The 27,119-nt window shown below is 40.4% G+C and overlaps 3 protein-coding genes across 3 annotated transcripts; all 3 read left to right on the top strand.

Moving 5' to 3' along the window:
* Positions 1-136: 136 nt before the first annotated feature.
* On the top strand, positions 137-5,131 carry LOC106091994 (aminopeptidase N). The gene is made up of 5 exons (XM_059361387.1): positions 137-165; positions 619-774; positions 838-1,309; positions 3,374-3,612; positions 3,672-5,131. The coding sequence occupies exons 1-5, from the start codon at positions 137-139 to the stop codon at positions 5,128-5,130; spliced, it is 2,355 nt and encodes a 784-aa protein (XP_059217370.1). The 3' UTR covers position 5,131.
* A 2,191-nt stretch (positions 5,132-7,322) lies between these two features.
* On the top strand, positions 7,323-8,135 carry LOC131994632 (tetra-peptide repeat homeobox protein 1-like). Its single transcript, XM_059361386.1, has one exon. It carries the CDS (start codon positions 7,323-7,325, stop codon positions 8,133-8,135), a length of 813 nt encoding a protein of 270 aa, XP_059217369.1.
* A 1,632-nt stretch (positions 8,136-9,767) lies between these two features.
* Positions 9,768-10,833, top strand: LOC106091997 (uncharacterized). Its single transcript, XM_013258727.2, has 3 exons — positions 9,768-9,940; positions 10,013-10,426; positions 10,565-10,833. The coding sequence occupies exons 1-3, from the start codon at positions 9,824-9,826 to the stop codon at positions 10,628-10,630; spliced, it is 597 nt and encodes a 198-aa protein (XP_013114181.1). The 5' UTR covers positions 9,768-9,823; the 3' UTR covers positions 10,631-10,833.
* The last annotated feature ends 16,286 nt before the right edge of the window (positions 10,834-27,119 follow it).

Here is a 27,119-nt window from a genome sequence, read left to right as displayed (position 1 = left end):
GCCTCTTTCCTCGGTGTTCCTCTTCCAGGACAGTTTCGAATCGAGGGCTATACCAAGTTACTTCGCCTCTTTCGACAACCGCAGGGTGACCCCGTCCAAGGACGGGAGTCTGAACTGCGGTATTTTATATCTACCCATGAACAGCACCAGCTCCGCCTTCCCTGGGTTGGTGCTCAACCCTTTTCCGGTAGCCCATCGCGACGACCTCCTCAGTGACCCGTCCATGATCTCGCTGATCGTCGACAGAAACCTGCCTCGGACCAGCAGCACGAGGTTGTCCGCATAAGCGATAACCCTCTTGCCGTCCCCACCGAGATCCATCAGAATTTCATTAATCACGAGGTTCCATAGAATCGGCGAGAATACCCCCCCATGAGGCGTTCCTCTGGTTACCCGCCTTCTAAGCACACTATCTCCCAGGTTCGCATTAATATACTGGCAGATTAAGGGGTGAATCCCCATACGGTCCAGGGCTTCCAGTAGCTCACATATAAAACTTTAGTCTGATCCCATTTGGATCCTTCGACAACTTGCCCGTGTTGGTTTAGACTTAAATTTGGATAAGACATACAAAGTTAAAAGATTTTTCTCTCTCTCTCTCCTCCTCGCTCTATTTAGATCTTTGGCTGCCACCCAATTTGAAAGTACCAATGCTCGTCATGCCTTTCCATGCTATGATGAACCAGCCAAACGGGCCACATTCAGCGTTACCATCAACCACAATCCCACATACACAGCACTTTCGAATATGCCCAAGAATGAGGCAGAATCTAGGTAAGAACTTCCAAATCAGAACATACCATCTATCATCTAATGAATGTAATTTCTTCTTTGCAGTAACGGCAAAACAGTCTTCCAGTCTACCACAAACATGCCCACCTATTTGATTGCCTTCATTGTGTCAGATTTTAAATATAGCGAGGGCACATTTTATGGTCTCAAGCAAAGAGTCTATTCTCGTCCCGGTTCTGAAGATGAACAGGAATGGGGTCTATTATCGGGAATGTTGATTACGCAACGTTTGGCCGACTACTATGGTATTGATTTTATGCTGCCCAAATTGGATCAAGCGGCAATTCCCAACAAAGGAGGTGCTATGGAAAATTGGGGAATGGCCACATATGCAGAGAATTATATGCTCTACAACAAGGAGAACTCGACGATTTATACACAGACAAATATTGCCAACATTATTGGCCATGAAATATGCCATCAATGGTTTGGTGACTATGTCACCGTTGAATGGTGGACTTATCTTTGGTTGAAGGAGGGTTTCGCTGAGCTGTTCTCCTTCAAAGCAACGGATGATGTGGGGCCCTTTTTCTTTTTTATTTTTATACCCACCACCGTAGGGTCTGAAATTGATATTTCAAAGTATTTATATTCTTGATCAGCGAAAAATCTAAGACGATCTAGACATGTCCGTCCGTCTGTCTGTTGAAATCACGCTACAGTATTCAAAAATAGAGTTGAAACTTTGCACAGATTCTTTTTTGTCCATAAGCAGGTTAAGTTCAAAGATAGGCTATGTCGGACTATATCTTGATATAGCCCCATAGGGTCTTAAGCCCATAAAAGCCACATTTATTATCCGATTTTGATGAAATTTGGGACAGTGAGTTATATTCCGCCCTTTGTCCATTTGGCTCAGATCGGTCCAGATTTGGATATAGCTGCCATATAGACCGATCCTCCAATTTAGGGTCTTAGGCCCATAAAAGCCACATTTATTATCCGATTTTGCTGAAATTTGGGACAGTGAGTTGTATAAGGCCCTTTGTCCATTTGGCTCAGACCGGTCCAGATTTGGATATAGCTGCCATATAGACCGATCCTCCGATTTAGGGTCTTAGGCTCATAAAAGCCACATTTATTATCCGATTTTGATTAAATTTGGGACAGTGGGTTATGTTAGGCCCTTCGATATCCTTCGTTAATTTGGCCCTGATCGGTCCAGATTTGGATATAGCTGCCATATAGACCGATCCTCCGATTTAGGGTCTTCGGTCCATAAAAGCCACATTTATTATCAGATTTTGCTGCAATTTGGGACAGTGGGTTATGTTGGACCCTTCGATATCCTTCGTCAATTTGGCCCTGATTGGTCCAGATTTGGATTAAGCTGCCATTTAGACCGATCCTCCGATTTAGAGTCTTAGGCCCATAAAAGCCACATTTATTATCTGATTTTGCTGAAATTTGGGACAGTGAGTTGTGTTAGGCCCTTTGATATTCTTCGTTAATTTGGCCCAGATCGGTTACGATTTGGTTATAGCTGCCATATAGACCGATCCGTCGATTTAGGGTCTTAGGCCCATAAAAGCTACTTTTATTGTCCGATTTTGCTGAAATTGGGGAAAGTGAGTTGTCTTAGGCCCTTCGACATCCTTCGTCAATTTGGCCCTGATTGGTCCAGATTTGGATATAGCTGCCATATAGACCGATCCTCCGATTTAGGGTCTTAGGCCCATAAAAGCCACATTTATTATCCGATTTTGATGAAATTTGGGACAGTGGATTGTGTTGGGCCCTTCGACATCCTTCGTCAATTTGGCCCTGATTGGTCCAGATTTGGATATAGCTGTCATATAGACCGATCCTCCGATTTAGGGTCTTAGGTCCATAAAAGCTACATTTATTATCAAATTTCGATGAAATTTGGGACAGTGGGTTATATTGGGAATTTCGACATCTTTCGTCAATTTGGTCCAGATCTGTCCAGATTTGAATATAGCTGTCATATACACCGATCCGCCGATTTAGGGTCTTAGGTGCATAAGAGCTACGTTTATTATCCGATTTTGCTGAAATTGGGGAAAGTGAGTTGTCTTAGGACCTTCGACATCTTTCTTAAATTCTTCTTCGATCCTGCGATTTAGGGTCTTAGGCCCATAAAAGCCACATTTATTATCCGACTTTGATGAAATTTGAGACAGTGAGTTGTGTTAGGCTCTTCGACATCCTTCGTCAATTTGGCCCAGATCGGTCCAGAATTTAACATATAGACCGTTGTCTCGATTTAAAGTCTTGGCCCCATAAAAGGCGCATGTATATTCCGATTTCGCCGAAATTTAATACAGTGGCTTATGTTAGGCTTTTCGATATCCGTGTCGTATATGGTTCAGATAGGTTTATTTTTAGATATAGCTACAGTACTTATTAGTGCTTGGTCCAAATCGGAACAAATTTCGATATAACTGCTATGGGACATAAGGTATGCAACTTTCACCGGATTTTGGTGAAAGGTGTTTTATATATATATCCGAGGTGGTGGGTATCCAAAGTTCGGCCCGGCCGAACGTTACGCCTTTTTACTTTTGTTCGGTTTTTTTTTATTTTTTAATTTCGCGTTATTCTCTTAATTTTTTTGCAGGCTTATCCCGAATGGGGTATATGGCAACAATTCCACACAGACGATTATCAAACGGCTTTGGTAAATGATGCTGGAAATAATCCCACCCCCATGACTCACTATGTCCAGACTCCTGCTGAAATCTCCAGCCGTTATAATCATGTGTCCTATTCCAAAGCTGGTTCAGTTCTGCACATGTGGAATCATGCTTTAACCGATAAAATTTTCCAACGAGGTCTTCACAATTATTTGGATGCTAAGTACGAGATTTGTATGTTCAAAGAAAGTTTTCCTTTCACTTTTTCCCCTCCGTTTTCAGTAAATTTGGAGCTGCCGTAGAAAATCAATTATTCCAGGCCCTTCAAAACGCTATCAACTCTGAAAGCTTTAAAATTCCAGCATCCATTGCTGAAATGTTGGGAACGTGGTCGCACAATGGGGGCTACCCTCTGCTTACGGTAACCCGCAATTACGATGATGGTAGTTTTGATGTTCACCAAAAGGCTTTCTTCAATAACGAGACCATACAGTCGGATAATCTGTGGTATATACCCTTCAACTATGCTGTCAAATCGAAACCAGATTTCCGAGACACCCAGGCCTCCCACTACATCCCTAACGTAGGCAATACTAAAGTGAATGAGAAGATTTCGAATGATGATTGGCTGATACTCAATAAACAATCCACCGGTTTCTATCGCATCAACTATGACGAACGCAATTGGAGGCTGATAATTGAGGGACTCATCAGCAAGCCCTACCAAATTGATGTCAGAAATCGCGCCCAGCTAATGCATGATGCCTATCGTTTCAGCTCCTCCAAGCGTTTGTCACACTCCATTCTCATGGAAATGCTAACCTATTTGAGTAAGGAGGATCAATATGCTCCTTGGTCCACCGCCAATGGCATTATCAATGTCTACAATCGCTATTTGAATGGTCATGGGGATTACAAGAATTTCCAGGAATTCATTTCCCAGGTTACCCAACCCACTTATGAGAAATTTGGCATTAACGATGTACCCGGAGAACATCACTATGTGAAATACACCCGCAATGTGGTCATCAATTTGGCTTGCGTGGCCAACAATGAGCAATGTCTGAAGGAGACCAATGCCAAACTCCAAGAGCACATTGATCACAAGAGAGTCATTGAACCCAATGTAAAATCGCAAATCTTTTGTCATGGCCTGCGACAAACCAGCGATAAGATATTCGACCATGTCTTCGACAAACTAATGGATTCGGCCGATCAAACAGAGCGCAACCTGATGATCTCCTCAATGGGTTGTGCCCAACAGGAAAGTCACCTGGCCAAATTTGTTAGCAGTTCCACCGATGGCAACAATAAATTGCGTAGCCAAGAGCGTACCACAATCCTTAGTTCGGCCTATACACGAGGACAGAAAGGTCTTAATGCCGCCATTGATTTTCTGGATAAGGAGTGGCAAGCCTATGCTCAGTTGAGTAGTGCTACGGGTAGAACCAATCCTTTAGATATTGCGCTGCGCGATATGTCCTCGTATGTGGTCAGCAAGGAACAGGAGACAAAGTTTATGGCTCTTATCGATAAAGTGAAGGGCAGTTCCTATGTCAGCACTGACTTGGAGTTGGTAGTGAAATCCAGAATAGTAGATAACTTTGATTGGCTTAAGCAGCATGGTGATCCCATAATGTCATGGTTGAGCACCTACCGTAGTGGAGCTAGTGCCACAGTGAAGGTGTCTACCATTTCCATAATTGTGACATTGTTAATGGCGCTACATCGTATGTTTTAAAAAACTGGCAAAAAAGTTTTACAAAAAATTTTTAAAATTTAATTTATAAATAAATAACACTGTGAATAATTTCAGGTCATAGGGAATTGCAAATGGTACTAGGTCGGTAGAGCTTTGAGTTCACAGGTCAATTTTTTAGGGCCCATTTTATATAACCTTAACCTAAAGATTTAAATACGAAATGTATCAGAACTGGGTGGAGCGAAAAGAGAGTTCTTGGTTGTCTTCCTTATAAACATCAAACAAGTAAAAGCGTGCTAAGTTCGGCCGGGCCGAATCTTATATACTCTCCACCATGGACCGCATTTGTCGAGTTCTATGCGCAGTATCTCTTTTGAGTCAAACAAAGAATATTGAAAAAAAAAAAACTGTTATCCTAATGGAGCTATATCAAGTTATAGTCCGATTTGGACCATAAATGAATGCTGAACTTTGTAGAAGTCATTGAGTAACATTCGGATAAAAATTACGCACTTTAGGGGCTCAAGAAGCAAAATCGGGAGATAGGATTATATGGGAGCTGTATCAAGCTATTCATCGATTCAGACCATATTAGACACGTATGTTGAGGGTCATGAGACAAGCCGTTGTACAAAATTTCTGCCAAATCGGATGAGAATTGCGCCCTCTAGAGGCTCAAGAAATCAATTGCGCCCTCTAGAGGCTCAAGAAGTTAAGACTCAAGATCGGTTTATATGACAGCTATATCAAAACATGGACGAATTTGACCCATTTACAATACCAACCGAATTTCACTAATAGAAAGTATTTGTGCAAAAATTCAAGCGGCTAGCTTTACTCCTTCGAAAGTTAGTGTGCTTTCGACAGACAGACGGAGGGACGGACGAACAGACAACGATTCTGGCATCTCCTTCGAGCTGTTGACTACCTGCTAGGCGGTCGATCTTAGATTTGAGTATAGAGTTTTCCACCTTATTCATGTCGCACTTGCGAATGCTCTGCACTGCCCATCGTTTAGTGGTTGTGTTGCCAGTTTGTTATGTATTGGATTGCCCAAAAATTAATTGCGGATTTTTCATATAGTCGGCGTTAACAAATTTTTTCACAGCTTGTAACTCTGTAATTGCATTCTTTCTTCTGTCAGTTATCAGCTGTTACTTTTAGCTTGATTTAGAAAAAAAGTGTACAAAAAGTATATTTGATTAAAGTTCATTCTAAGTTTTATTAAAAATGCATTTACTTTCTTTTAAAAAATCCGCAATTACTTTTTGGGCAACCCAATTTATGAGATATACTGGTGGTCGCTTGCTGTGTAAATCTCTAAATCTCTTAATCTCATTATTCTGTTTGATATTGATCAGATGCTAAGGTTGCATCGTGAATAGTACCCCCGTATCCGGGCCGTATGTAGAAAATATTCCCACATTAATAATTGTGAGTCAAGCTTTTTCGGCTGGAGACAGGTTACGGCTAAATATTGTTACTCCATTGCCTGAGCTCGATGTTCTCAGGTTGTTCGCACTCGGAGTCCATATTGCTGCAGTTCCTGACAAGTCCTCGAACCATTGCCCAATTTTTTTTAGAGTACTGCTTGGTAATGACTGTTAGATCCGCGGTTTGGTCCAGCGCTATCTGTGACAGTAAAGTGTTCGCGGCTTGACTTCTGTGCATTGCTGGGGTTTCAGCTGTTTATTCGCTTTACAACTCTTTTCCGAAGCCACCGTAATGCAGAAGTTGGCATATCCGCCAATGACGCTGAACGCCTGGCGAGGATATCAGAATAAAATTTCAGCGGTGGTTATCCCCTCTTAATGCTGGCAACATTTTTGAGGTACTGTGCCATTTTGTATGGCAGTCAAGTAAAAGTTTCCCAACAAAGAGGTGTCGCATTGCGACACGCCTTTGTCCAGTCTCTGCTATAAAATGGAGGCCCCTTGTCATTGAAGCTCAAATTTGAATAGGACACCACCCATTGATATGCGATAAGTTTGCCCCCGTTCCTTAACTTTCACAACTTTTTACGGCAGGTAGATGATATAACTTCCAACATAAAATGTAAGTAGTGTCCAAATCGGTCTAAGACCATATAAACGAATCTTCCGATTAGCCTTCTACGGCTCCTGGAAGTTTTAACTTTTGAATGGTTAGGCAGAAATTCGGTACACAAGAGTACGTTTTAACTCAGTTCACTTTGTATAAACTTCTAGCAGAATCCATGGTGATAGTTTCGGATGAACTTTGTACGCTTTTACTTGTTTTATGTACCATTACCATTACCAGTACCAGTACCAGTACCAGTACCAGTACCAGTACCAGTACCAGTACCAGTACCAGTACCAGTACCAGTACCAGTACCAGTACCAGTACCAGTACCAGTACCAGTACCAGTACCAGTACCAGTACCAGTACCAGTACCAGTACCAGTACCAGTACCAGTACCAGTACCAGTACCAGTACCAGTACCAGTACCAGTACCAGTACCAGTACCAGTACCAGTACCAGTACCAGTACCAGTACCAGTACCAGTACCAGTACCAGTACCAGTACCAGTACCAGTACCAGTACCAGTACCAGTACCAGTACCAGTACCAGTACCAGTACCAGTACCAGTACCAGTACCAGTACCAGTACCAGTACCAGTACCAGTACCAGTACCAGTACCAGTACCAGTACCAGTACCAGTACCAGTACCAGTACCAGTACCAGTACCAGTACCAGTACCAGTACCAGTACCAGTACCAGTACCAGTACCAGTACCAGTACCAGTACCAGTACCAGTACCAGTACCAGTACCAGTACCAGTACCAGTACCAGAACCAGTACCAGTACCAGTACCAGTACCAGTACCAGTACCAGTACCAGTACCAGTACCAGTACCAGTACCAGTACCAGTACCAGTACCAGTACCAGTACCAGTACCAGTACCAGTACCAGTACCAGTACCAGTACCAGTACCAGTACCAGTACCAGTACCAGTACGTGTACCAGTACCAGTGCCAGTACCAGTACCAGTACCAGTGCCAGTATATATAGCTGCCATATAGACCGATTTTCGATTTAAGGTTTTGGGCCCATAAAATGCGCATTTATTGTCCGATTTCGCCGAAATTTGGGACATTGCATTGTGTTAAGCCCCTCGACATCCTTTCTTATTTGAACCACATCGGTCCAGATTTGGATATAGCTGCCATATAGACCGATCTTTCGATTTAAAGTTTTGAGCCCATAAAAGGCGCATTTATTGTGCGATTTCGCCGAAATATGGAACAGTGAGTTATGTTAGACCATTCGACTTTCTTATTCAATTTGGCCCACATCTGTTTAGATTTGGATACAGCTGCCATATAGATCGATTTTCGATTTAAAGTCTTTGGCCCATAAAAGGCGTATTTATTGTCCGATTTCGCCGAAATTGGGGACAGTGTGTTGTGCTAAGCCCTCCGACATCCTTTTATTATTTGAACCAGTGAGTTATGTTAGGCGTATTTCTGAACACAGATCGACTGTCGTAGATTTCTCAACGAGATGGCTGAACAGTTCAAAATTCATCTATTCTGGGTGCCGGGTCACAGAGATATCCCTGGGAATTCTAAAGCAGACGAGCTTGCGAGACTAGGAACTAGCTTACACATTCCAGGGATACTGGAATCTGTGGGAATGCCTCTAGCGACATGAAAGCAAAGTTTTCAGGACCAGGTCCGAAGGGCAACGAATGATAGATAGTCACAAAGACGGGGCTGTGACCATTCCAAAGCTATATGGCCTCATCTTGACTTGAAGAGGTCTTCTGCGTTGCTGTCATTGGCTACAACAGACGTCTCAGTCATTGTGTCCGTAATGACAGGTCACTGTCTAATTGGAAAACATGGTAACAAACTGAAGTTGTCACCATGCAACGACTTTTGCAAAAGCTGTGAAGACATGGCAGAAGAAGAGACTATAGAACACTTTCTGTGTGTGTGTGCCGCAGTAGCAGTTAGAAGGAGTTTCACTTTGTCTGATTTAGCGGATGTGAACATTCGCAAGCTATTGGGCTTTTTAAAGCGATCTGGATGGGTCAACGGTAGGAACTAGAAGGCATCTTCCTTCTGCTGTTCCTGTGGTATCACAATGGACGAAAACGTCTATGTGAGTCTGATGGCAGATTGCCATCTTAACCTGACCTAACCTAACCTTTGTTAGACCCTTCGACATTTTTATACAATTTATGATCCGATTTCGCAAACATTTGACTGAGTGACTTATTTTAGGCTTTTTGACATCCGTGTCTTATATGGTTGAGATCGGTCTATATGTTTGGATATAGCTGTCAAAAAGACCAACATTTTCTTCTACAAAATTGAACAGTGACTTGTAGTTATTAGACCACTCAATGTCCGTGCTGAATTTGGTCCAAATCGGACTCTATTTCAAAATTGCTGTGTAAACAATAAAATGAACTGTCAATAAACATGATATTTTGTTATTTCTTGTCAACAATTGTGCCAGTGTAAACTTGGTAACACTTCGTAACAGCTACACTGTAATAACTTGTCTTGGGTACCTTCAATTCATACTTGATCATTTAATTTTCCCTCTCTGCTACGATGATATTCAAACTGTTCATACACTGGTCGTACAACTATGGCCAAATTCAATGTCTGATGTTCGATGACAATCGACTCAGTATCTCTCTGTGCTAGCTGCTTGTTATTCGAATTATCAGTCGGTGTTTTAGTGTTCAGACGACAGCATGTCGTATTTAGGTCGCAATCTTCAAGCTTATCAATTTTTACTGGGTGTTGTGCTTCTCTTGGCATTGTTCGCCAAGGTGGAGGGCACCAAAAGATGCGCAGAGCTAGATGAATATGTGAGTAGCGTGAATTTTTGGGAATTTTTTTACTTGTTTTGATTTTATGTTTGTTTCAATTCTACTGATTAGTGCATTAATCATTGGGACTGTTGTTCCAATAGCTGCCTTAGCTATAAATATCGATGTGTGCGTACCTTCAATGTCTTTCCCTATCCCTTTTTGGGCACTGCCAGTCAACAACCCACAATTACTTTGGATGAGCTTTTAGCACAAAATTTCGGCACACAAAATCGTAATGGACCCAGAGTGGCTCATAGCGCGGATAAGGTCATCAATTTTGTATCGCGTTTCAATGCAGATGAGAATGCCATAAACAACGATAGAACCACAGTGAAAATAGTGTTGTTAGATGAAAAGAAGGAAGAGGCACAACCAAAACAAACAGAGGTGCCAACAACAGTAGTTGCCCTTGCCAACAATGCGGCCTCGTCCTCCTTGGAGGGAAGTGTTGGTGAGGAACCTTGTAAGGAAATCGGATCGAAGGTAAGCCCCAAGGACTTGGTTTTTTTCCCCGTATGCATTGCATATAAAATTAACATTGTTGTTTATTCCATACTCTGCCACATTGTTCCTATGTTTGGTTTTTCCATGTCTATTTTTGCCCCCTTTTTTTGCTTAAAGTGCTACCATAACAGTGAATGCTGCAGCCAACGTTGTCATGGCTTTCTTCATCAATGCGTAACGTGATTGAGGCCAAGTGTAGAGTTGGATAACAGAATGGCCTCCAGTGTGGACTAAGGTCGTGCCTGTTTTTATATTCCCCCAAGCCTCCAACTCAGACAAACTCACGCACAAACTTCCATATGCCTGTAATTATTGTAATTTTTCAAACAATAAATAAATTAATGGAGTCGTTTAATAATCTCAGCAATGAAAAAAAACAAATAAAAGATAAGTGCCTACTCCATGTAATTATTTACCATTGTATGGTCACGGAGGTTGTTGAGTTTCAAAAGAATGTTTGCCTTTGTTCTTGATAAAAGGCTGATGACCTACATACCCACAGCTCTTTGAAGTATTTAATCACGTTGCAAGTGAGGCAATCATTTGATTAATCCAAAAAGAAAAAATTTTAAAGGAGGTATGATGCGAAACAAGAAATGAAATATTTAATCAAAGTTTGAGTAAATGAATCATAAAACAAGTAAAAAGGCGTCAAGTTCGGCCAGGCCTAATTTTAGATAACCACCACCTCGGTTATATATGTAACCACTTTTCATAAAAATCCGGTGAAAATTGCATACCTTATGTTCCATAGCAGTTATATCGAAATATGGTCTTTTTAGTAGCTATATATAAAAATAAACCCATCTGAACCATATACAACATGGATGTCGAAAAGCCTAACATAATTCAATGTGTCAAATTTCAGTTAAATCGGATTATAAATGCCCCATTTTTGGGGCCAAGACTTCAAATCAAGATATCGGAATATATGGCAGCTATATGCAAATCTTGATCGATCTAGACCAAATTGCAGAGATATGTGAAGGAGCTCAACTTAACTCTCGGTCCCAAATTTCGACAACATCGGACAATAAATGCGCCTTTTATGGGCCTAAAACATTAAATCGAAAGATCGGTCTATATGGCAGCGATATCCAAATCTGGACCGATCTGAGTGAAATTGCAGATGGATGTCGAAGGGCCTAACACAGCTCACTGTCCCAAATTGCGGCGACATCGGACAATAAATGCGCTTTTTATGGCCCCAAAACCTAAAACCGAGCTATATCCAACCGATATGACAGCTATATCCAAATCTGGACCGATATGTGACATAATGCAGAAGTATGTCAAGGGGCTTAATTTAACTCACTGTCCCAAATTTCGGCGACATCGGACAATAAATACGCCTTTTATGGGCCTAAGACCCTAAATCGGAGGATCGGTCTATATGGCAGCTATATCCAAATCTGGACGATCTGAGCTAAATTGACGAAGGATGTCGAAGGACTTAACGCAACTCACTGTCCTAAATTTCAGCAAAATCGGATAATAAATGTGGCTTTTACGGGCCTAAGACCTTAAATCGGAGGATTGGTCTATATGGCAGCTATATCCAAATCTGAACCAATCTGGGCCAAATTAACGAAGGCTATCGAAGGGCCTAACACAACTCACTGTCCCAAATTTCAGCAAATTCGGATAATAATTGTGGCTTTTACGGGCCTAAGACCCTAAATCGGAGGATCGGTCTATATGGGGGCTACATCAAGATATAGTCCGATATAGCCCATCTTCTCATTTTACCTGCTAATGGACAGAAAAAGAATCTGTGGAAAGTTTCAGCTCAATATCTATATTTTAAAGACTGTAGCGTGATTTCAACAGACAGACGGACGGACATGGCAAGACCGTCTTAGATTTTTACGCTGATCAAGAATATATGTACTTTATAGGGTCGGAAATGGATATTTCGATGTGTCGCAAACGGAATGACAAAATGAATATACCCCCATCCTTCGGTGTTGGGTATAAAAAGGATAAAATAAATGATTTGCTCTGCAATTAAAACGATATCAAGATATGGTCCGATTCGGACCACAACTAAATTTTATGTTGGAGACCTGTGTAAAATGTCAGCTAATTCCAATAAGAATTGCGCTCTTAGGATGCTCAAGAAGGAAAATAGAGAGATCGATTTATAAGAGAGCTGTATTAAGCTATAGACCGATTCAGACCATAATTAACACGTATGTTGTTGGTCATGAGGGGATCCGTCGTACGAAATTTCGTTCAAATCGGATAAGAATTGCGCCCTCTAGTGGCTAAAGAAGTCAAGACTAAAGATCGGTTTATATGGCAGCTATATCAGGTTATGGACCGATTTAAACCATACTTGTGTATACTCGTGCAAAATTTCATTGCAATCGGATAAGAATTGCGCCCTCTAGAGCCTCAAGAAGTCAAGATCCCAGATCGGTTATATGACAGCTTTATCAGGTTATGAACCGATTTGAACCTTATTTGACACAGTTGTTGAAAATCATAATAAAATATGTCATGCAAAATTTCAGCTAAATCGGATAGGTAATGCGCCCACTGAAGCTCAAGAAGTCAAGTCCCCAGATCAGTTATATGACAGCTATATCAGGTTATAGACCGATTTGGGCTATACTTGGCACAGCTATTGGATATTATAATAAAATACTTCTTGCAAAATTTCATTCCAATCGGATAAGAATTGCGCTCTCTTGAGACCCAAGAAGTCAATACACAAGAACGGTTTATATGGCAGCTATATCAGGTTATGGACCGATTTAAACCATATTTGGCACAGTTGTTGGATATCGTAACAAAGTACGTAGTGCAAAATTTCATTCCAATCGGATAAGAATGGCGCCCTCTACAGGTCGCAAATTTCATCCGATCGTCTTAAAATTTGGTATGGTCATGTTTTTTGGCCTAGAGACAAAGCCTATTGAAATAGGGAAAAATCGGTTCAGATTTATATATAGCTCCCATATATATGTTCGTCCTATTTACAGTAATACTGGCTAATACAGGATATTTATGAGCACCACACGGGCTGGAACTTTGAAATCCCAATGGTGTGGTGTACATCGTTATCACGGGAAGCTTAGCTGAAAGCTCCGCGGGCAGTCAGCGATTTTCGAGAGGAGAGCCTCAGGGAGGAGTCAGGTGGCACTGGCTCTTAATCAAATACTGAGTGCCAATGATACTCGAGATGAAAAGGCAAGTTATTGGCGCCATCAAATAACCAATGGCCAACATCAGAGTCTGTTCCCAGGTTAGGGGCGGCTAGAGACGAGCGTCGGATCTTGCAGCAAGCGGCTCGCCACAACCAGGGATACATGTGCAATCCCACAAAACCCATGCGGTTAGGGCGCTGGGCCAGTAACCCGCCCCCGGAAAACTGAGAACTATTATGAAAAACAAAGGAATAGTAGAAACGGACCCCCCCCCCAACGTTGACGACCGACGCAAACGAAAAAAGGACCACATTTTACCCAACTGCTAGTGACCGATGTTAGCGGCGAAGAGGATACCGCAGAACCAATCCCTGCTGATGATATAGAATGTTTACATCCTAGTCAGAATGAAGTCCAAGTAGCAGTGACCCGACTAAAGAACAACAAGGCAGCAGGAGCCGACGGTTTACCCGCTGAACTATTTAAGACCGTTGGCGACATACTGATAAGGCGTATGCATCAGCTTATCTGCGCAATCTGGTTAGAAGAACGCATACCCGATGATTGGAACCTCAGCACACTATGTCCCTAACACAAGAAAAGAGACACGACGGAATGTGCCAACCACAGAGGAATAAGTCTCCTCCCTATCGCATACAAGATACTCTAGGGCGTACTGTGCGGAAGATTAAAAATGAGATAATTGGGTCCTATCAATGCGGCTTTAGACCTGGTAAATCCAACCTGGACTAGATATTCACACTGCGCCAAATCCTGGAAAATACCCGAGAAGGACAAATCAACACCTAGCATCTCTTTGATGACTACAAAGCCGCCTTCGATACTCCTTTACGTTCAAAGGTATTTCAAGCCATGTCTGAGTTTGGTATCCCTGCAAAATTGATAGAACTCTGCAGGATGACACTTGCCGATACGCGTTCCTCAGTAAGAATTGGAAAGAATCTCTCCGAACCATTTAGTACCAAACGAGGTTTCAGACAAAGAGACAGCCTATCGTGTGATCTCTTTAATATCCTGCTGGAGAAGATTATACGAGATGCAGATGTGAATAGATATGGCACACTAATCACAAGAGAGCACATGCTTCTTGCCTGTGCCGACGACATCGATGTCATAGGTCGGTCACTGGAAGTAGTAACTGCAGCCTTTGAAAAAATCGAAAGAGAGTCAGCAAAAAAGGGTCTGGCAGAAAATGGAGATAAGACCAAATGGATGGTTTCAACTCCCAGAAAGCCTTGCACAGTTGGGAACCACAACTCTCGACAGACGAAGAATACACTATACAAGACATTGATACTACCCGTGCTGTTATATGGTTCTGAAGCATGAATACTGGTGAAAGCAGATAAGGCAGTGCTTGGAGTATTTGAGAGAAAGATTCTTCGTAAAACATATGGACCAGTTTGCGTTAATGGAGAATGTAGGCGACGTATGAACCACGAGCTGTATGACGACGATACCATAGTTACACGCATCAAAATACAACGGCTGCCTTGGCTAGGTCATGTTGTCAAAATGGATGAAGAAGCTCCAGCAAAGAAGTCTTTTGAAGGCAAACACGGTGGTACACGCAAACCGGGAAGACCAACAGCCCGTTGTAAAGATCCAGTGGTGGGAGAGACCTCGAAACTTGGTGCCAGAGATTTTAGAATGAGCGCAGAAGATAGAGGCGCTTGGAAAGATATGCTACGTTTGGCTACTGGAACAAAAATTCTGTCATAGCCAATTAAAGTAAGTAAGTAGTAATACGGCAATAAAATGGTCATTTGTTAACCGATTTTCTCGAAATTTGGCAGGAAAGATTTCTTATGACTCTCGATATTAATGGTGAATTTCATAGAAATCGGTTCAGATTTGGAAAAAGCTCCCATATATGTTCAGCCTTTTCGGCATCCATGCTCTATATTGTTCATGTCGGTCTATATTTGGATATAGCTGCCATATAGACCAATCTCCCGATTTAAGGTGTTGGTCCCATAGAGGGCGCATTTATTACCCGGTTTTGCTGAAATTTAACACAGTGAGTTATGTGAGGCTCTTCGAAATCCGTGTTTCAATATGACATCTGATATTGGATCTTTCCACATATGGATATAGCTGTCATGTAGACCGATCTCCCTTTGTAAGGTATTGGGTTCATTAAAGGCGCATTTATTATCAGATTTTACAAAAGTTAGATACTATGTGTTATGCTAGGCTCATCGACATTTGTACCGAGCATGGTCAAGATCAGGCTATATCGCCTGATATAAACCGATCTCCAAATTAAAGGTCTTGCGCCCATTAAGGATAATTTTTTTATCTGATTCCGCTGACATTTTGTATAGTGACCTATGTTAGACTTCTCGACGTTCGTGCCCTAAATGGTTTAGATCGGTCTATATTTGAATATTGCTGCCATAAAGACCAATATTCTGGTTTACAATATTTGAACAGTGAATTGTGTTTATCGAACGGACCATATTTCGATATAGCCGCTTTGGTTACATAAGTGATGCATTTTACAACGGATTATTGTGAAAGGTGGTTAACATATATACCCGAAGTGGTGAGTATCCAAAGTTCGGCCCGGCCAACTTGATGTATTTTTACTTGTTTTAGATCGTATGTTCCCTAAACTCGCGCAACAATTTTTTTGGCACCAAACAACATATATTGCCTCCACAGCAAATTTACTAAAAAATGCCGAAATCATATTTATCCGAAATGGGTATTTTGAGTATTTTTGCTAAAATGAAAATCTCGCAGTATTTAAAAATTTAAAAAAAAACCAAGGTGTTGATTAAGATACATGACGTATCAGAAATCATGATCCACAAGCCAGTCAAAGTGTTTTGAATAATTACACACATTTGATCAACTTACATAGGATATGTTGTATAGTATTCTTTGAATAGAAAGCATTGAATATGATATGAAAAAAAAAAAACATAGGTGTTGATGAAGATTCATGGGGCATCAGAAATAATGATCCACTAGCCAGTCAAAGTGTTTTGAATACTAACACACACTTGCTCAACTTTTATAAGTTCTGTTCCATAGTATTATTTGAATGGAAAGCATTGAATATGATATCGAGCAGGAAGATATTCGAAAATCATGGAAGAAAAAAACAAGCAAAAGCGTGGCAAGTTCGGCCGGACCGAATCTTATATACCCTCCACCATAGATCGCATTTGTCAAGTTCCTTGAATGACTTTTTCAATACATATATGAGCAACAGCAAGTTATTGACCGATATGGACTGCACTTGTAATGGCTGTTAAAAATCATAGAAAAATACCAACTCCAAGGTTTCAGGCAAATCGGGTAAAAATTGCGCACTCCAGCGATTCAGAATGTTAAATTGGGAGATCGGTTTCAGGTCAGCTATATCAGGTTATCAACCGATTTAGACCATATTTGGCACAGTTGTTGGAAGTCATACCAAAACCATCAATGCACAATTTTAACCAAATCGGATAAGAATTGCGCCCTCTAGAAGCTCAAGATGTCTTATCGGCAGATCGGTTTATATGGCAGCTATATCGGGTTATAAACCTATTTAAACCATACTTAGCACAGTTGTGGATAAATATGCCAAAACTCTAAGTTCAATTTCAGCCTAATCGAATAAGAATTGTTCCCTCTAGAGGCCGAAGAAGGCAAGACCCAATATGGGTATATAGCAGCTATATCAAAACATGGACTGATATGGGCCATTTACAATCCCAACTGACCTACATCAATAAGTATTTGTGGAAAATTTCAAGTAGCTGGCTTTACAACTTCGAAAGTTAGTATGCTTCCGACAGACAGATGGGTGAACGGACATGGCTAAATAGACTTAAAGGTCATAAAGATCAAAAATATATACTTTATGGGGTCTTAGACGGATATATCAAGGAGTTACAAACAGACTGTAGCCATTAGTATACCCCCATTCTAGGGTGGAGGGTACAAAAAGTTATATTAGTATCTTGAAACAAAAAATCCTATAGACTTCTACCAAATTTTATGGGGGCATACAAATCTATTCATTCCGCTTGTAACACCTCGAAATGTTGATCTAAGACCCCATAAAGCACAAGCAAATGGGCCATACCGATTCAGATTTGGATAAACCGATCTGCCGATAAAGGGTCTGAAGCCCATAAAAGCTTTATTTATCAGCCGATTTCGCTGAAATTTGAAACCGTGAGGTAAATTAAAGCTCCCGATATCTGACCCAAATATGGTACAGATAGGACTTAATTTAGTTATAGCTGCCATATAGACCGATCTCCCGATTAAGGGTCTGAAGCCCATAACAGCGTTATTTTTAAACCGATTTCGTTGACATTCGAAACAGTGGGTGATTTTTAGCATGCCTCAATCTGACCTTAATATGGATTTGATCGGTCCATATTTAGATATAGCTGCCATATAGACCGAACTCCCGATAAAGGGTCTGAAGCCCATAAAAACTTCATTAATTACCCGATTTCGCTGAAATTTGAAACAATGAGTAGTTATAGGCCTGCCAACATCTGACCTTTTTATGAATTAAATCGGACTATATTTAGATATAGCTGCCATATAGACCGATATCCCGATAAAAGGGTCTAAAGCCCATAAAAGCATTATTTTTTAACCGGTTTCGCTGAAATTCGAAACGGTGAGTAGTTTTAGGCCTTTCAATATCCGACCTCAATATTATTCAGATCGGACTATATTTAGATATAGCCGCCATATAGACCGATCTCCAAATAAAGGGTCTAAAGCCCATAAAAGCATTATTTTGTAACCGATTTCGCTGAAATTTGAAACAGTGAGTAAATTTACGTCTCCCAATATAGGACCCAAACATGGTTCAAAACGGACTATATTTAGACATAGCTGCCATATAGCCCGATCTGCCGATAAAGGGTCTGATGCCCATAAAAGCTTAATATATTACCCAATTTCGCTGAAATTTGAAACGGTAAGTGGTTTTGAGTCTCCCGATATCCGAGCCTAATATGATTGAGGTCGGACTATATTTATATATAGCAGCCATATAGACCGATCTGTCGATTAAGGGTCTGAAGCCCATTAAGGCTTTATTTTTAATCAGATTTCGCTGAAATTTAAAACTGTGAGTAGTTTTAGGTCACCCGACATCCGTCCCAAATATGGTTCGGGTCGAACTGTATTTAGATATAGCGATCATATAGACCAATATACAGATTAAGGGCCTGAAGCTCATAAAAGCTTTAACTATTAGCGTAAAAATCTAAGACGATCTAGACATGTCCGTCCGTCTGTCCGTCTGTCCTTCTGTCCGTCTGTCTGTTGAAATCACGCTACAGTCTTCAAAAATAGAAATATTGAGCTGAAATTTTGCAGAGATTCTTTTTTTGTCCATAAGCAGGTTAAGTTCGAAGATGGGCTATATCGGACTATATCTTGATATAGCCCCCATATAGACCGATCGGCCGATTTAGGTTCTTAGGCCAATAAAAGTCACATTTATTATCCGATTTTGCTGAAATTGGGGACAGTGAGTTGTGTTAGGCCCTTCGACATCCTTCCTCAATTTGGCTCAGATCAGTCCAGATTTCGATATAGCTGCCATATAGACCGATCCTCCGATTTAGGGTCTAAGGCCCATAAAAGCCACATTTATTATCCGATCTTGCTGAAATTTGGGACAGTGAGTTGTGTTAGGCTCTTCGATATCTTTCTTCAATTTGGCCCGGATCGGTCGAGATTTGGATATAGCTGCCATATAGACCTTTTTCTTGATTTATGGTTTTGGGCCCATAAAATGCTTACTTATTGTCCGATGTCGCCGAAATTTGGGACAGTGAGTTAATTTAAACCCCTTGACATACTTCTGCAATATCGCACAGATCGATCCAGATTTGGATATAGCTGTCATATAGACCGATATCTCGGTTTTAGGTTTTGGGGCCATAAAAGACGCATTTATTGTCCGATGTCGCTGAAATTTGGGACAGTGAGTTGCGTTAGGCCCTTCGACATCTTTCGTCAATTTGACTCAGATCGGTCCAGATTTGAATATAGCTGCCATATAGACCGATCCTCCGATTTAGGGTCTAAGGCCCATAAAAGCCACATTTATTATCCGTTCTTGGTGAAATTTGGGACAGTGAGTTGTGTTAGGCCCTTCGACATCTTTCTTCAATTTTGCCCAGATCGGTCCAGATTTGAATATAGCTGCCATATAGCTCGATATCGCGATTTAAGGTCTTGGCCCCATAAAAGGCGTATTTAGAATCCGATTTCACTGAAATTTGACACAGTGACTTATGTTAGGCTTTTCAACATCCGTGTCGTATATGGTTCAGATCGGTTTATTTTTAGATATTGCTAGTGTACTTCTAGTATTTGGTCCAAATCGGAACATATTTTGATATAACTGATATGGGACATAAGGTAAGAAATTTTCACCGAATTTTGATGAAAGGTGGTTTACATATATTCCCCAGGTGGTGGGTATCCAAAGTTCGGTCCGGCCGAACTTAACGCCTTTTTACTTGTTTTTCTTTGCCTTTACGTTAAGCGATCTGGTTTTTTTTTGTATCTCATTATAAATGGAACAGGGGCAAACCCCTGTTCCTTAATGGAATGTTCATGGGCAAAATTTGCATTTGCATCTCATTATAAATTGCTTGCTTATGGATCTCTATTTAATTGTCATTTATTTAATTATTTTAAAAACGAAAACAAACAGGTTTCCAAATTGATTTCAGCTACTCCCAACTCATTTACTTTGGATTAAATTAATCTATCACTACTTTCAGCTGGAACAAAATTAATGAGTTTTCTTAAAGATGTCAAATTAAATTATGGACTTGATACACCGACGAATGGTAGTCAGGCCTATGCAAGTAACTAACTTTGCATACGAGCAAACATGCGATAAGTGCGCATCGCATGTTGCATGATAGTTGGGCTGATGCATCCATCTTCTAAACTTGAGCATATGTACGATAATTGCATTAAATTCTTGTTTGTTTATATTTTCGTTGATAGTGTTGGTGCTGGTGTTGGTGTTCTTGTGGTGGTGCATGTTGTTGTTATTATTAATAGATAATATTGCTCCAAAGGGTTGCAACATAATCTGAAACTGCAACTAATACAATTTACGTGCAACCATGTCTGCTGCATGCACAGATCCCAGCATAACTCTCTCATCCATCAATATGCTCCAAAACATAAGCACAGACACACACACCTACACACACACACACACACACTTTTATAAAGACGAATGCACACCTCTTTGGTGCCATGGCTACACTCACAAAAATGCATTGCACAAGTCTTTGTAATGAAATTAACACATAAATTGGAAAGCACTCAATATGTATGTCAGACAGTTGGGTTCCTCCTACATCTTTCATCCTGCAGCAGTGCATGTTCCTTATTACTAGCCATAGTTCCGGCACCAATATTCATGTCATGAACATGGTTACCATCTTCAATGTAAATCAAGTAAAAAGGCGTTAAGTTCGACTGGGCCTCATTTGGGGTACTCACTATCATGGATTTCGCTCAGTTTGTATTTGAAACATGGGGAATTGGTTACGGCATCTATGGTCTCAAGAAGTCATATCGGGGTATAGGCATTTTAGGGGCCTATATCATCGTATAGTCCTGTTCGCATATCACTTGGCACGGATTTGAAAGTCAGAAGTCCTTGCACAAAATTTCGGCCAAAGTAGTTGAAAATTGAGGCTTTTAGTAGCTCAAGAAGTAAAATGCGGGGATTGGTTTATATAAGGGCCATGTAAGTATAAAAAAACGATTCAGATCAAACAAAGCAAGTCAAATTTCTTGTGCCATATTTTAGCCGAATCCGGTGAGAATTGATGCTTCTAGGGACTCAAGAAGTCTAATTCGCGAATCGGTTTATATGGGGGTTATATCAGTTTTTATACCGATTTGAAACATACTTGGTACAAATGTTGGAAGTCAGAATCCAATTTTTAGCCAAATCGTATTGAAAATTTAGGTTTTTAGGGGATTAAGAAGACAAGGGTTTATATACTGATTTTAAATATTCTTGCCACAGCTATTGGAAGTCAGAATAGAAGCCCTTATAGCAAATTTTATCCAAACCGGATGAAAAATGAGGTCTCTATGGCTCGCTGTCCTTTCGTCATTGCAAATCAAGATAGCAATCGAAGGCGTTAAGCTAGCTACTCGAAATATTGCACAAATCGGTTGTAATTTGCATATAGCTTCCTTTTAAACTGGTCCTTTCACTTGACTTCTTGGAAGTTTCAACTATTATCCGATTGCGCTGAACGACTTCCAACATTTGCAAAAAGTATGGTCCGGACATCTTGAGCCCCTACAAGCTGCAATTTTTATCCTATAGGTTTGACATTTTGCACATAGTGTTTTGTTACGACTTCCAACATCCATGGCAAGTATTGTCCAAATCGGTTCATAACCTGATATAGCTCCCATAAAAACAGATTTCGGATCTTAACTTCCTGAGCTCCTAGAGGGCGCTATTATTGACCGATTTGGCTGAAATTTAACATGACGTGTTTTGGTTTCACTATCAACAACTGTGCCAAGTTTGATCTAAATCGGTTTTAGCCTGATATAGCTCCCATATAAACCGATTTCAGATCTTGATTTCCTACCGCTAGAGGGCGCTGTTAACCCGATTAGGATGAAATTTTGCGTGAATCGTTTTGCCATTGCGTGAATCGTTTTCGATTTGCCATCGTTTTATCATCAACAACTGTTCCAATTATGGCTTAATTCGGATCATTAACTGATATAGCTCCCATATAAACAGATCTTGGATCTTCACCTTTGAGCCGCTGGACGGCGCTATTATAATCCGATTTGGCTAAAACTTTGCACGAAGTATATCGTTTTAACTTCGAAAAGTATGGTTCAAATCGGTTCATAACCTGATAGAGAATTCATATAATCAGGTCTCGGGTATTGACTTCTTGAGTTGCTAGAGGGCGCAATTGTAATCCGATTGGGCTGAAATTTAGCATGAAGTAATTTGGTTTAACCATCAAAAACTATGCCGAGTATGGTCTTAATCGATTCATTATCTGATGTTGATCCCATATAAATCGATCTCGGATCTTGACTTCGTGAGCCTCTAGAGGGCGCAATTGCTATCCGATCTATTTAGCTGAAGTTTCGCACGAAATATTTTGGTTTATCTATTAACAACTGTGCTCAGTATGGCCTAAATCGGTTCATTACATGATGTGGCTCCCATATAAATCGATTTCGGATCTTGACTTCGTGAGCCTCTAGAGGGCGCAATTATTATCCAATATAGTAGAAATTATGCACCAAGTGTTTTAATTTGACCATTAACAACTGTGCCAAGTGTGGCTTAAATCGGTCTATAACCTGATACATCTCCCATACAAACCGATCTCGAATCTTGACTTCTTGAGCCGCTAGAGAGCGCAATTGTTATCAGATTTGGCTAAAATTTAGCATGAAGTGTTTTAGTTTGACCATCAACAACTGTCCAAGTATATTCTAAATAGGTTCATACCCTGATATAGATACCATATAAACCGATTTTGGATCTTGACTTCTTGAGCCGCTAGAGGGCGCAATTGTTATACGATTTGGCTGAAATTTTGCTTGCATTGTTTTATTCGAACTTTAAACAACTCCGCAATATATGATTCAAATTGGGTTTTAACCTGACATAGCTTCCATATAATCCGATCTATGATATTGACTTCGTGAGTCTCTAGAGGGCGCCGTTATTATCCGAATAGGTTGAAATTTTATATGAAATCTATTGGCTTGACCATCAACAACTGTGCCAAGTATGGCCTTAATCGGTTCATAACCTGATATAGCTCTCATATAAACCGATCTCGGATCATGACTTGAGCCACTAGAGGGCGCAATTATTATTCGATTTGGCTAAAATATTGCAAGAAGTGTTTTGTTCTAACTTCGAAAAGTATGGTTCAAATCGGTTCGCAACCTGTTAAAGATTTCATATAATCCGGTCTCGGATGTTTGCTTCGTAAGCCTCTGGAGGGCGATTTGGCAGAAATTGAGCTTGAAGTATTTTTTTTTTTTTTTTTGGATTTTCAACAATTGGGCCAAGTATGGTCTAAATCGGTTCACAATCTCATATAGCTCGCATATAAACCGATCTTCTGATTATAATTCTTGAGCCTCTAGAGGGAGCAATTCTTATCCGATTTTGCTGAAATTATGCATAACGACATCTTCTATTATCTTTAACATTCTTGTAAAATATGGTCTGAATCGGTCCATAACCTGATATAGCTCCCATATACAAACAGATCTCACGATTTTATTTCTTGGGCCTCAATGAGGAACAATTCTTATCCGATTTGGCTGAGTGTGGCTGTCCCCAGACTCTTTGACTCTAAACTTTACACCAGATTCGTAGTCTACTCCCAAAGGCCTTTCATTTGAATCTTTTTTTGTGTCATTGGATGTATGTTTGTACGATGCTCGTTTTGGGAGTAATTGGGGGTTGGGGAGGTCTCCAAGACACCATGGGTACCCATATTTGCCGAATAGGTGTGCATGTTCATTTGGGTATGGGGCGGACTGCGGGCTAACTTTTTCTATCAAATCCACTCTCTGCTCTAAAAAACAGAGTTTTTAGGGATGCTACAAAGACAGACTGGTAGGGACTGCAAACGACACTATTTTGACATTTCTCTTCAGTAAGGTTTGCCATTTTATGATGGAAAGCTATGCTAGCTAACAACGAGTCGAAATTACAAAAATTTTACTACCGAAATTTGGGGTTAGTGACCTCAACGTTAAGAAATTCAGCGATGAGACTCATTTCTGCTGAATACCTTCGTCAATAAGCAAAAAATGCGTTATTGGTCTGACAGCAATCCACAAGTACTCCATGAGTTATCATTGAATCCCGAAAAAATTACGGTTTGGAACGGTTTATGGGTCGGCGCGTCATTGGGCCGTACTTCTTCCGTGATGATCAAGACCGGCACGTTACTGTGAATGGGAATAGCTACCATTCAATGAAAACTGAATATTTTTGGTCCCAATTGGATGGATGGTATTGATGGAAATCTCGCTAAATGGTCCAGTCGATTGGCCACCTCGGTCGTATGCCAACAAGCCTTCGAACTTCGTACGAATATCGAACGCGAAATTGCAGCAGTGTCGGCAGCAGCATAAATCCTTGAAGACCTTCGAAAATTGAGTTCAGTATCTGGACTTCTGAAAGCGTGCCCGTGGTGACCATGCAAAAGAAATAGAGTTCCATACACAATGACATCGAACGTACTTTTACAGTATTAAAGAATTTCATTGTAGTCCAGAACCGCTTTTGTTTTTTAAATCTTTTGTAGCGCTCTTATTGAAAAACCCGATACCTTTAATTTGACAACCCTAGTGTCCTAATCATACAATATGTCAATTTGGGGGATTCCCCATGTTATTTGACTCATAAGTTACGTACCCAAAATCGTGCTTTTGGGTTAGCATAATGGTGCAAATAAAAAGTTGGCTTAAATCGGTGCACCCATCTCCTAGACATGGAATTTTTGAAAATTGTGGTTAGGGGGAGAATCCCTTCTTCGAATATCAACAACTGAAGTTCTCTTTTTTCATCGGGGGGCTAAACTCCGCAACACAGGAAAACGGTTACAGCCTTTTTAGAATCTTTAGCTAACATACAAACAATGCGCACCACTTTAATTTTTATATAAAAGTTTCAAATCCAATGGCAACCCCGTCACCATACCAATGAATTTCAAATACTTTGTGCACATATTCCCCAGTGTGGATGTGCGTGTAGCGTGTAGTCATGTGCTGTGCAGTTAGTGGGTACATTAGCTTAAATTGCAGCCAGTTGCAGCCATAGCATCGAAGGATGGCAACAGAATCTTGTCAGAGCTGAGAAAACAACATCCGTGCTGTCTATTTCCTGTGGCACCATCTAAACACGTAGTTCCGGATGTGTACGACAGCAACCCCGCGCACACACACACACACACAAGCCAAAAAGCCAAAGTCAAACTGTCCCATTGCCATGGGTCTGTTGTTACGGATGTTATGCATGGTTGTGTGGTTAAATAACCACAGTGCAGAGGCGTAGAATGGGTTTGTTCAAAAGTCATGTCATTGTGCAATAATTGCTTAACCATATACCACAGGAATTTCTTCGATGAGCACCATATCATTTGTACCTCAATGAGCCCAATTGCATGTTTTATGCATACACTAGGCTGACTGGAAAACACAAAGAGAACGTAAAACACCAGGATTCACTAATAGAAGGTTAGGTCACATGCAAAACACAAAGTGGATAGGCCCCATAAACATCATTAAGGATGTCAAATCTGACGATTGAAAATGTCATCATATAGGAGAAAACGTAAACAAAGAATGAATGTAAAAAGAGAACAAGTTGACATCCTCAATGCCAAGTACTGCCAAATATTAAAAAAAAAAGTATATCGGCTGATCGCTTGGCTTAACCTTATTCAGTGAATCCTGGTAAAACACATGCAAAGACATCAAAAGGATTTTCAACAAATTTAAATGAAATGATAAGCAGGCCATGGTTTAACTTAAAATTTTTTTAAATTAAAAGAAAAAAAATTAAAAACGAAACAGTAAGGAAAGGAAAAAGTCTGGCGGAGTCGACTATATAATACCCTACAGCACCGAGTATACGTTAAACTTTTAATAGATAGCTCTTATATCCAAAATTAGTTAGACTTTAATTTTGCATACCTATTGAAATATCGAATAGAACCTTAAACGATTTTCTTATGATGGTACGACCATAGTTGCCATATAAACCGATCTTGTGTCTTGACTTCTTGAGCCTATAGAGGGCGCAATTATTATCCGATTTGAATGAAATTTTGTACGATGGATCCTCTCACGACCATCAATATACGTGTTTATTATGGTATCAATCGGTCTATCCTGATACAGCTCTCATATAAAACGATCTCTCTATTTTATTTCTTGAGCCCCCAAAGGCCGCAATTCTTATTCGAATTGGCTGAAATTTTACACAGGTCTCCAAAATATAATTTAATTGTGGTCCGAACCGGACCATATCTTGATATCGCTCTAATAGCAGAGCAAATCTTTTCTTTTATCCTTTTTTTTTTGCCTAAGAAGAGATGCCGGGAAAAAAACTCGACAAATGCGATCCATTATGGAGGGTATATAAGATTCGGCCCGGCCGAACTTAGCACGCTTTTATTTGTAGCAAATTCAATTGGATTTGCTTTTGAAAATTTTGTTGAAACCTTATCATTAGGAATTATTTAAGCGACATTAAATTTTCGTACTAATAATCTTTAACCTACTTTCAGTCTATTTGTACATGGAGCCACAATTGACGTCATTGACACCTTCAAAAATGCCTTATTAGGCTATCCATTCATCATCAATCATTCATGGTAGCGTTTACAGGCAATAGAGACTTTAATAAAATAACAATTAATAAAGTTAAGTATGGGCTTTGCAAAATCACCATCATCATAGTC

Source organism: Stomoxys calcitrans, chromosome 2 (assembly GCF_963082655.1).
Source record: "Stomoxys calcitrans chromosome 2, idStoCalc2.1, whole genome shotgun sequence".
Lineage (NCBI taxonomy): Eukaryota > Metazoa > Arthropoda > Insecta > Diptera > Muscidae > Stomoxys > Stomoxys calcitrans.
This window is presented reverse-complemented; position numbering and strand designations above follow the sequence as displayed.

Excerpts from the sequence above, each read along its gene's own strand:
- LOC106091994 (XM_059361387.1), top strand. The coding sequence starts at position 137 with ATGAACAGCACCAGCTCCGCCTTCCCTGG. Across the intron at positions 1,310-3,373 it reads CCTTCAAAGCAACGGATGAT|GCTTATCCCGAATGGGGTAT; the intron begins GTGGGGCCCTTT and ends ATTTTTTTGCAG. Across the intron at positions 3,613-3,671 it reads CACAATTATTTGGATGCTAA|TAAATTTGGAGCTGCCGTAG; the intron begins GTACGAGATTTG and ends CTCCGTTTTCAG.
- LOC131994632 (XM_059361386.1), top strand. The coding sequence starts at position 7,323 with ATGAACTTTGTACGCTTTTACTTGTTTTATGTACCATTACCATTACCA.
- LOC106091997 (XM_013258727.2), top strand. The coding sequence starts at position 9,824 with ATGTCGTATTTAGGTCGCAATCTTCAAGCTTATCAATTTTTACTGGGT. Across the intron at positions 9,941-10,012 it reads GCGCAGAGCTAGATGAATAT|TGCATTAATCATTGGGACTG; the intron begins GTGAGTAGCGTG and ends TCTACTGATTAG. Across the intron at positions 10,427-10,564 it reads GTAAGGAAATCGGATCGAAG|TGCTACCATAACAGTGAATG; the intron begins GTAAGCCCCAAG and ends TTTTGCTTAAAG.